The following is an 11552-nucleotide window of genomic DNA, read 5'->3' on the forward strand; positions in this document are numbered from 1 at the left end:
GGAAAGACCAAATTGTAAGTTATTACCTCCTCGGGACGTTCTTCATGTCTGCCAGACAGTCTGTGATTGTCTCAATGGTCTTGGCACGAACACGGGGAAACGGGTCATTGGCAAAGTGCAGCTGTAAGAAAAAACATTGTGTAACAGAAACTATTAACTATTTGTCACTACAATAAATCTGTGAAAATTAGCTTCTTGAATTCCAAGATAAATGAATATATTAAACTACCCACATCCATTTTCACAAACACATGTACCCAGACTTACCATATATGGTATGATCCTGTCCAGGATGATGTCAGCACTGACGTATTTGGACAATTTCAGGAGCAAATCCAGTCCTGTTAGCCGTGATTCATAGAACTGAAACAGCCAAACATAGGTGAGGTGAAATGGGGCACAATCAAGACTGTTTGTTCAGTTTCAAGTTATGCTCTGGAAATGACCCCCACCCTTGAGTCTAAGTCCAAACTGTTTCTCTGGACATAATGCCAAAAATCCACAAATAGCAAAAGGAACCACTTCAGGATGTTTGCTATCTGCCAAATTGTGGTGAAAGATATTGAAATCTTTTTTAGTTGTGCTCTGAAAATGTAATCCACCCTTTTATGAGACTAAGTAAAAACTAATCCATGGAAATTGAGAAAAGAAATGCCTATTAAAAATCCGCGACACTTCAGGATCTGCAAGAAATATCTCCCAAATTTTTGTTGTAAACAGTCGAAAGGTCTGCGAGTTACACTCCGGAAACCAAATGAATACAGATGGACAGCGTCAACAATATCCCCCCCCCCACACCCACACACACACATTATAAAAAGGACATCTGAGACATCTGTTCTTAAAAAATTTAGCTTCTTATGTTACATGTTTCTTAACCAAGATCCTTTTTTACACCGATTTTCTTTCCGAACAAAGGTATTGCCTTATATACATAGACAGTGGGACAGTGGTCCATATTGAGGGTCTATCTAACCTTGAAACAACCCAGTATGTGACCTTATGTTGTTAACATACATGAATGTCCCTTGAGCTGGAGCCGACAAGGGAGATAAGCAGGACAAGTGCATTGTTCTTCTCCACGTCCGTCTCGTCTATCTTCAGACTCTTCAGACTCTGCGGCAAGTCACTGCTGATACTGAAACCAATGTATTAAAGCATTGCTGATACTGAAACCAATGTATTGAAGCATTGCTGATACTGAAACCAATGTATTGAAGCATTGCTGATACTGAAACCAACATATTGAAGCATTGCTGATACTGAAACCAATGTATTGAAGCATTGCTGATACTGAAACCAACGTATTGAACCATTGCTGATACTGAAACCAACGTACTGAAGCATTGCTGATACTGAAATCAACGTATTGAAGCATTGCTGATATTTAAACCAATGTATTGAAGCATTGAAACCAACATATTGAAGCATTGCTGATACTGAAACCTTCGTATTGAAGCATTGCTGATAGCGGAACCAATGTATTGAAGCATTGAAACCAACGTATTGAAGCATTGCTGATACTGAAACCTTCGTATTGAAGCATTGCTGATACTAAAAATAACGTACTAAAGCACTGCAGATACTGAAACCAACATTTTGAAGCATTGCTCATACTGAAACCTACGGATTGAAGCATTGCTGATACTGAAACCAACATACTGAAGCATTGTTGATACTGAAACCAACATATTGAAGCATTTCTGATACTGAAATCTACATATTGAAGCATTGCTGATGCTAAAACCAATGTATTGAAGCATTGCTGATACTGAAATAATATATTGAGTGAGTGAGTATGGTTTTACGCCGCTTTTAGCAATATTCCAGCAATATCACGGCGGGGGACACCAGAAAATGGGCTTCACACATTGTACCCATGTCGGGAATCGAACCCGGGTCTTCAGCGTGACGAGCGAACGCTTTAACCACCAGGCTACCCGACCGCCCAATAATATATTGAAGCACTGCTGATATTGAAACCAATTTACTGAAGCACTGCTGATACTAAAACAATGTATTGAAGCATTGCTGATAGTTAAACAATGTACTGAGGCATTGCACATACCTTTGCAAGAAGACTTGCTTATTTGGGTTATTCAGAAAACAAGGTATAGAGGTATAATTTATATTTTAACTTTGGTCTCAGTGTGTAACCATGGTTACATTGATGATTGTACATGGCTCCTTCACATGATCATGCCTCATCTCCTAAACTTTGACACTATACAAGCAGTGTTATTCTGGCTACAACTACATAGAGCCCACCACCAATGGCCCTCAGCAACCATTGCTGGTCGTAAGAGGGATCAGATGGTCAGACTCAACATCATACCACGACGTCATTGATGTACCTCATTCTATCAATCACTGGATTGTCTCGTCCAGATATGATTATTTTGAGGCTGACATCATATTCTGAAAATTGCTGAGTGCGGTTTTAACCAACAGAACAACAAGAACATCGACCCCATTCACTGACTCTGTAGCAGCTACGTACAAGTGTATCCTGTCATCAGCAGGAATGAGTGAGTGAGTGAGTCGGTTTTAACACCACTTTAAACTGTATTCCAGTTATATCACGGCGTGTCAGCTTAACGTGGGAGGAAAGCCCGAAGTGATGCAGGTCTCAGATGTTTACCACTTCGGTGAAACCCACGAGCACGGGTATGGTGCTGACAAACCTAGAAAAATAATCGTGGCGAACCAGGATTCGAACCCACAATCATAGGTTTCTGGCGTGCCCAAGGGACGCAACTCTGCACAGCGAATCGCGGCACCTTAGACAACTTGGCCACCCGTGCCCCCTCAGCAGGAATGATCAAAAAGAACATCAACCCCATTCACTGACTCCGTGTAGCAGGTACGTACAAGTGTATCCTGTCATCAGCAGGAATGATCAACAAGAACATCGACCCCATACACTGACTCCGTGTAGCAGCTACGTACAAGTGTATCCTGTCATCAGCAGGAATGATGGGAGACACAGCAAACTTCTGCAGGTACAGCTTCAGGTATGTGTAGAAGTACTCGGGGAAGGCCTTGCCTCGCTGCTTGATTAAATACTCCTCCGCCGAGAGTCGGTGGTTCGGATCCTTCTGCATCATGTGACGGACTAGCTCCTGTAAAGGATAAACATCACATGTTATCAGTGTTATTCCTAACATGGAGACCGCCTCCATGGTCTAGTGGTAGAGCGTCCGCCCGGAGAGTGGAAGGTCCGGGGTTCGATCCCTTGCCGCGTCATACCAAAAGACGTTAAAAGATGGTACTTGTTGTTACCCTGTCTGGCGCTCGGCATAAAGGGGCTAAAACAAGGACTGGTCAGCTCGGTGTCAGTATACTGAGTCTGAGTGTATTCATGTTAAACTGCGGCATGGTATCTCAGTGAGCTAGCACTATATATCGGCATCAGTCCGGACTAGTACAAGCAGCCACACAAACACAAACACGTACATGCACGTCGATATATTATAAGTGCAATAATCTTGCACGTGACGTTAAACCCCATTTCACCTCACCTCACCTAACATGGAATGTAGGTCGGGTGATAGTTCAACTAACGAGGATGTGAAGATGGGTGTGCATACTGGAAGACTTAGGCGCATAAATGTGCATGGTACACCTATTGCTGCACAACAAAAACATTACAACCCATGGAAGTATCGTAACAACAGTATTTCCCCTACCCTGAGGAAAGTACAGGGAGAAAGTAAGGTAATATGATGATTAAAGATAGCCTTTGGGCAAGTGGAAATTTCTTATATTTCACATTTGCCTATATGTAAGCATCATTTGGGCCATGCTGACAAATATGAATCATTATCCTGATAAACTGTGTTTACTCTGATGCTTGGGTCTTCGATCTTCTCCAGGATCTTCCAGGGGCTGTACTCCCCGCTCCTGTACGCCAGCAGCTGGGACAGATCGAACGGTGAGGTGCCCTCCGTGAACAGCTCCGTGATGACACAACTGTAACACACAGTAAAAACCTCAATATCATTCATTTGGGATTGTTTATTTCTGCAATTTTAACACTTGGTTTTGGGATCTGCTAACTCATATGTCACGATGTGGCACAAAAGAAATCTTTGAATTCAGTTTCTTTTCTTCCCACCAGGTGAGCTAACTAATATCCAAAACAAGTAGGGCTGTATGGAAAGGAGAGTAACAATTAATTAGAAAAAAAAACATGTTGTTCTTTATTACTCTTAATGTGTTAGAGAGACTATTTCAGAATTTTTTTATTTCAACCACCAACCCTATGTTAATGGACAAAAATTGATAAACTGAGTATAAACAAAGGCCCCAAAACACTTTCAGTCATTATCTAACATTATTATCATGTGTGTTAGTCTTACCCTAGGGAGAATATGTCCATAGCAGGATTGAGATCACCAGTCTTGACCTCACTTGAGGTCAGATCGATGTTCCCTGATTGACCAGCATTGTCAGTATTCTTCAAACCACTCTCCACAAACCTCTCTGGTGCAATGTAACATGTCCGCCGTCGGGACGTGTCAAAGAAGTACGAGAAATCTGACGGATTATCCTGAAATAATTCAAAGTCATGTATTGCCATAGTGCAACATTCCGGGCTTCCATTTGTCATATCTGTAATCTCTGCGAAAAATTTAATTATCAATAATTTGTTTGCCGACCAATTACTGAAAATTATACAATAAATTGCCTATTTATATACTTATCCTATCTTACAATATGCCTTTCCCCTTCTTCGATCCTGGTGTGGAAACGTCCTTTTTAAAAAAAAACACCTCCCTCCAACACATCCCATGCTTCTCCACAGTGTCAACCATGGACCATGCACCACTGCAATCCCATGCGATGCGACACCGTGCTACCTAATCACCTGGTGCGTGACCCATGGTTTATAGTAGTGACTATAGTGATATATGGGATGTGTTGGGGCGAGGTGTTTTTTTAAGCTGGAAACTTTGTTCTAGGACATTTCCACACCAGGTTCGAAGAAGAAGGAGAAATGCATAGAGTGACAGGATCAGAAATTTACACCAGCCTGGTAGCCAGTGGCAAGTACAAATTCTTGTGGACTAATACAAATTTTCAAATTTCTCCATTGTTTTAACATTACAAGGGCATTTTGTCAATACCCGGACTAGTAAAGCTTTTGAGTTAAATTTTAACCCTGGTGTGAGATAGGATAGTTAAAAATATGATAAATTTGAAAAGTAACATTAAAAATAATAACAACAAGTCCATCAATAATGCTCAAAATTGCACTCCATGCTACACTATTACCCCGGTCAGTGGATCCGTGTGCACTCGATTTTAATTCACAGCTCCCTGGGGAGTACACAACCCATGCTGGCTAAGAGACGCTAGAAGGTTAGCAGTCACCTTCCCATCTCATCCTACCGGGTACCCATTCACTGCTAGGTGAGCAGGCATGTTTCAAACAACGTCACTTGCCTAACATAGAAGTATTATATATCTAACTTCTACATGTTGAGGGCACAACTGTTTCATCCACTGTCTGCTCTTGTTATCATATATGTCTTGAATGCATCAGGAAATAAACACATGATTCCCTTTATCTCTTATTTGTGTAAGTCAGCAACATAACTAATATCACTGTGGCCTGTAAAACAATCAGGTCTGGCCCAGAAAAAAAACAAATGGCTGATAAATCCACAGTTATAATATGGTCCACAGGGTAACACTTTGGCATCACCTGTTCCAGATTATAGTCAGTTCCTATAACAAGTAGGAGGCAAGCGGGGCCATTTCTGTCCCAGAATCCCTATGGGTGGCCACCTTGAAATAATAGAATTTCACTTGAGACACATACTTTATTTCTTAATCATGTTAATTGTGCAAATTTTCTCTCAGAGAAATATCAAGTCTCCAGCTTAATTTCACCTTAATTTGCCCTATTTTGCTACATTTGCTACCTATTCTAACTCAGAATCTGAGCACAGATAATAAATTCAAGCCTGTCTCAATCCAACATTCCAACACTTCTAAATCTGAGTGAGCCCTGTCACTTACATCAGGTAAGTATGTTGGTTTGAAGCTGGCGAAGTCTGTGATTAACACCCAGTTCCAGCCAGTGATCATGATGTTTTCAGACTTAATATCCCCGTGGCAAACCTGAAAAAAGACATCTTATGTAATAAATGTGTAAACACCAGTCAGCAATCTTCTAGCTGCATGATAGCGGTCTGTTACGGTAATAATCAATCTGGACCAGACAATCCAGTGATTGACATCATAAGCATCCATCTACGCAATTTGGATACGATGACATGTATCAACCAAGTCAGTGAGTCAGACCTGGGCCCACTTGCACAAAGCGATCTTAGCGCTAAGATGATCTTAACCCCCATAATTTAACATAGGCTTACGATAGTCTTAGCGCTAAGATCGCTTTGTGCAAGTGGGCCCAGCTCAAGATCCACTGTCACCTCTTACGACCAGCATAGCTTGCTGGGGACCAATACATGCAATTCCATCAATCACAGTATCATCCCATATGTATTACTGACCAAAAATAAATGCATACATTTGACTAATATGTGTAATGGTTATTTTCTGAACCAGTCATTTGACCATAGATACAATTATATGCATATATATTCATATAAATACAACATCAAAATACAGTAAACTACGTTTATAACGAACACGCTTATAACGAACTGATTTTTTAGTCCTGGCCATTTGTTGCATATATGCTGTATATATGCTTATAACATACTACGGTTATTACAAACTAAAAATAGTGGTCCCTTTGAGTTCGTTAAAACCGTAGTTTACGGTAACCTCATTATTTTGCTATCATTATGACCAATGAGATAGTGAGTCAGCCTCGTCAAACGTTTTTCATGACATCATGGCCTGTCAAATGAATGTGCAAGTGAAGCCCATCGTGACACAGGTCATAGATGTAACTACTTTTGTGAAACAACTCACAAACCCTGGCCAGGGCCCCGTTCCTCAAAGCGATCTTAGAACTATGATGATCGTAAGCCTATGTTAAAGTATGGGACTTACGATCACCTTAGCGCTAAGATCGCTTTGAGGGATGGGGCCCTGGCTGAGGATTATAGGGATGGGTACTGGATGTTTAAAGTGTATCACAATATTTTACAATGCAAAAGGCTGTATTGGGATACATATCACAATATATTGTATAATTCTAAATTTTGAATTCAGAAGCAATTTGAAACACCAGTTTGTGAATTGAAGTTCATAAATGAAAGAAAACAAGATGCTGGTACAACATGATGTTTACTCATTCAATAAATACACATGGATGCAGGCTTGGGGACAGTGGTGACTTGATGTTACCATGGTTACACCACTGTGAAATCCAGAATGCGAACTTGCATTTTGGAATTAAGAAAACATTTCAGAGGTTCTTGTATTTGGCAAGTGTATAACATTAAACACATGGTAAAACATTAAAAAATGACATTGAGATACGTATCGTCGAGAGAATTAACCTCAATTTACCAATATTACTGGTAATACTGTGCACCCTTACTGATGAATGCAACTCTTTATAGTAAATTATAGTGCCACCTTGCCCCTGTTTTATTAAAGAAGTAAAAGGTTTACCTTGACTTTGTGACACTGATTTAGGGCACACAACATCTGAAATGCAATCCACTTCTTTTCAATACTGTTGAGGAATGGCCGGGTGCTGATCCTATCATACAAACTGTCTTTAACATACTGTCGGAACAGCAAAGCAGCTTTCTCAGATTGCTGGAACAAATTGTTGTCATTATTTACATCATTCTTAAAAAAACATACACTGTTATTAGGTTGGTTGGTTAGTTGGTTTGTTGTTTAATGGCACACTCAGCAATATTCCAGCCATATGACGGCAGTCTGTAAATAATCGAGTCTGGACCAGACAATCCAGTGATTGATATCATGAGTATCGATCCACGCAATTGTGATCGATGACATGCATCAAGCATAGTCACCTTTTACGGCAAGCATGGGTTGCTGAAGACCAATTCTACCCCGGAATCTTCACGGGTCTACTATTATTAGGAACAAATCATATACTATTATGAGGAACAAATTATATACTATCATGTGGAACAAGTCATATACTATTATGAGGAACAAATCATATACTGTTATGTGGAACAAATAATATACTATTATGAGGAACAAATCATATACTGTTATGCGGAACAAATAATATACTATTATGAGGAACAAATCATATACTGTTATGCGGAACAAATAATATACTATTATGAGAAAGAAATCATATACTGTTATGTGGAACAAATAATATACTCTTATGTGAAATAAGTCAAATGGTAAATACTTCTTAAAGAAAACTGTGAGATAGATCATTAACCAAGTTTCCATACCATTAATATCTTATCTTAGGAAGAGCCTTTTCTTATTCGTAAAATATGATATTTGCAATACAGAAAAACTTTCCCTTAATCTCACCAGCAATATCTCCTGTGGGAGCCAGTATCAGATAACAAACATAGAATATACTATACAATCTATACTTTCCAAATTGACATTTAAGCACCACTGCGAAAGTACAGATATGATATTTTCTGTGAAAGTTAGAGTGAATGATTGTATGTTTTTGAACTGCGTTCTAGCAATATTCCGATAGGGGTCACAAAGAATGAGCTTTGTATATTGATGCAGGGAATCAGTTGTGTTTAACACATAATATTTTAGTTGTATGCAGCACATCTGTGTGGTAGGAAATCCATGTGCACTGTAGATGTTGTAGATGTTTTCAACATTGGTGAGAAGCCCACTTGCAGGGTAACAGTGCTGGCAGACCCAAGATCATAATACACGTAGAGATAAGTCTTAGATATGAACCAACAATCATTGGATCCTGGCCTAGCCAAGAGACATAACTCTTCACAATGTATAGCTGTGTCCTATAACCTTAGGGCACCATGCCCCTTGCTGGTATGGGAACAACAGAGCTCAAAATAAAGATGTGCTGAAAAACCCAAGTATTTAACCATTTTGAACTCACAATGGCTTTTTGAAATGGAAGACAGTTTGATGTTCCTTTCAGACGCTGGCTTATTTCTGAAAATAGAAATCACATCCAAACTTACTATAATAAAATGTTTAATCCAGATTAATTGCTCCTGAAACGTATAAGTAGAAAGGATAGAATGTAGACTTGTGAATATTACAAAGGCATTTGCTAAAAATAGAAATATATTTTAGAATTTGCCTATGTACAGCAATTAATTTATTAGCTTTGGTCCATGCCATTTTATATCAAAATCAAGAGTAAACCTACCTTCCAGCTTATCCCTGTGGGTTGACAGAGGCAGTGAGGGATCATGGATAACAAAGACTTTAACAATTGCAAGTCCTTCTTTGCAGCGTGCTCGTGCAACTTTGAAAAACCTTGTGCTTCCTTGGCTGAAATGGTTAATACAGCCCTTGAAATATATGACTGTTTTGGATGGATATGATGAAATAAATCTAAAAAGTAGTTCATTCTAACAAAAATATATCTCCAAAAATGTAATCCAATCAATGCTTTCATAGCTTAGATAGTCCTGATATTAAATATTTCGATGCATTGATATTTGATAAATCCTTCCAGAACCCATGCCTAAAGCTGTAATAATGCACATTCTTGCAATATGATACGTATCTTAACATCCTAACATTATACAAAATACACACCATTAATATCCATTAATTACCAACCATTACCTTGATAATGAAACACCATGATGGAATAGATAAACATTTCACTACCCCTGACCATGTGTGCATGGTGTAAGATACATTTTATAAGGAAACTGATTCAGGCCGAGTCCAGGTTCCTGTCTCTATAATCTCCAATCAGAAAAAAAGTGAAGGATAATGACTCACTTGGTCTCAAACTCATAGTCAGGAACATCTGACAGATACTGTTCCACTGGAAGAATCTGGGATGGAGCAATCCCAGTCAGTTGGTTGCCCATTGTTTACGTCAGCTTCCACTTACTGTTTGGAAATGACAGAACAAACATTAGGAAATGATGAAAACGCCCCTTCCGTCTTAATATTATAATCTGACAACACACTCAGCATGCTAAGTTCTATCAGCTCTTGAATATACTAACCAATCACCATACATAATATTACATTATAGCGTTCCCATGCTGTCAGACATTGCAGAGAGGTCTGGAATCCTGCCTTTTTTCTGCTTTATTATTAGTAGGGACCTCCTTAACATCAGTTTTATCATATGTTTATGACAAAAAACACTTAATTTCATTCTCAATTTTGAACACATTACAATATGGCCTTAGTCAACTGTCACAGATAATCATAAAAAGAATTCCTCCTCAAAATTTGAAATACATGCTGAACATTGCTACAGTTGACAGAAATGTAGAAAGGATATGAAATGATTTCATAATGAACATATTTCATCACAGACTGGTAAATTGGCCAAACACTTGTTAATTCCCAGAACACAGAATGTGTCATAACATTCTTTCAGGTATAACTTAGGTAAGCACTATTAACCTAATTATGTTTTAATATCAAAATGAGAAACAGAGGACAAGCATTTGAAATGGAAACGCCCACTTATCTGTCAACATATTTTTCTCATCAGTTTTGACAACAGGTGTCTATCATCATGTCATGACAGTATTACATACTGAACCCACCCTTCAATCATGTTGCTTCTTTGCTATGATCTAGCATTTGCCTAACCCTCTTAGCAACATATCTGCATAAGTGTAATAACACAAGTAATCTAGAATTTCCTTCAAAAGTAAGTGCAGCTGTCTAAAGATCAGACATACATGAAGCAAGTGTATGTTGTGGTACTATTGAATCATTTTCTGGCAAATCCTTTTAATAACATTAACCACAAACTAATCGTTTATAAATCAAACACAAACTTCTATTGAGACCAACAGGGCAAATAAAATTCGTCTGCTTGAGTTTTGAGACAGTGACTTCAAATGGAGTCATGTAGATCTGTACTAAAGAGCAATCTGCAAAACAGTAATGACATCCTTACATACACCAAACTCAGAATGAATATCCTATCTGACACAAGATAAGACAAATAACATACTTCTCATGGGTAGAAGAAATAAACGTAAAAATCACAACAGTAAAACTGTTGTTTTCTTCCTTTTCAGAGCACTGATCACTTCCGGTAAAGGATACTATTTTCTTAGAAACACATTATATCTTTATTACGTCCTATGTCAAACATCCTAAAAAGAGACAAAAACATTTTAAGGAACAATTTCATAAATTAAGTAATAGAAGTTGATATGGCTGATTATTTTGTTTCATACAATTTATTAATATTCAAATATATTTTCACATTTTTTTTCTAATTTTTCAACTAGTTAAATGGAATACAGTTTCAATCTTTTCTACTCTTGTTACCACATATCCTAGTAATTTTTTCACATTTGTTGAACATTTTGAACAATATATTCAATTATGATTTACTCAAACACTTTAGAAAATACATATAAAGTTATCTGTTTAGGTCTTGGGTTTCATAAATACTATGTTCAAAACCAAAT

The 11552-nt window shown here is 38.3% G+C and overlaps 1 protein-coding gene across 1 annotated transcript in view; it reads right to left on the reverse strand.

Moving 5' to 3' along the window:
- Positions 1-11163, reverse strand: part of LOC139471726 (phosphoinositide 3-kinase regulatory subunit 4-like) — a 35267-nt gene extending 24104 nt beyond the window's left edge. Inside the window, exons 1-12 of the mRNA XM_071254207.1 lie at positions 11087-11163; positions 9883-9996; positions 9296-9420; positions 9020-9075; positions 7600-7749; positions 6028-6129; positions 4362-4552; positions 3846-3972; positions 2950-3122; positions 1018-1138; positions 268-363; positions 27-121 (exon numbers count right to left, since the gene is read on the reverse strand). Of these exons, the coding sequence (XP_071110308.1) occupies positions 27-121; positions 268-363; positions 1018-1138; positions 2950-3122; positions 3846-3972; positions 4362-4552; positions 6028-6129; positions 7600-7749; positions 9020-9075; positions 9296-9420; positions 9883-9974 (1328 nt within the window). The 5' untranslated portion in view covers positions 9975-9996; positions 11087-11163. The remainder of the gene's footprint in view (positions 1-26; positions 122-267; positions 364-1017; positions 1139-2949; positions 3123-3845; positions 3973-4361; positions 4553-6027; positions 6130-7599; positions 7750-9019; positions 9076-9295; positions 9421-9882; positions 9997-11086) is intronic.
- Between the last annotated feature and the right edge of the window lie 389 nt (positions 11164-11552).

The sequence above is a fragment of the Haliotis cracherodii genome, unplaced genomic scaffold (genome assembly GCF_022045235.1).
Source record: "Haliotis cracherodii isolate W230 unplaced genomic scaffold, xgHalCrac1.p SCAF_23, whole genome shotgun sequence".
Classification (NCBI taxonomy): domain Eukaryota; kingdom Metazoa; phylum Mollusca; class Gastropoda; order Lepetellida; family Haliotidae; genus Haliotis; species Haliotis cracherodii.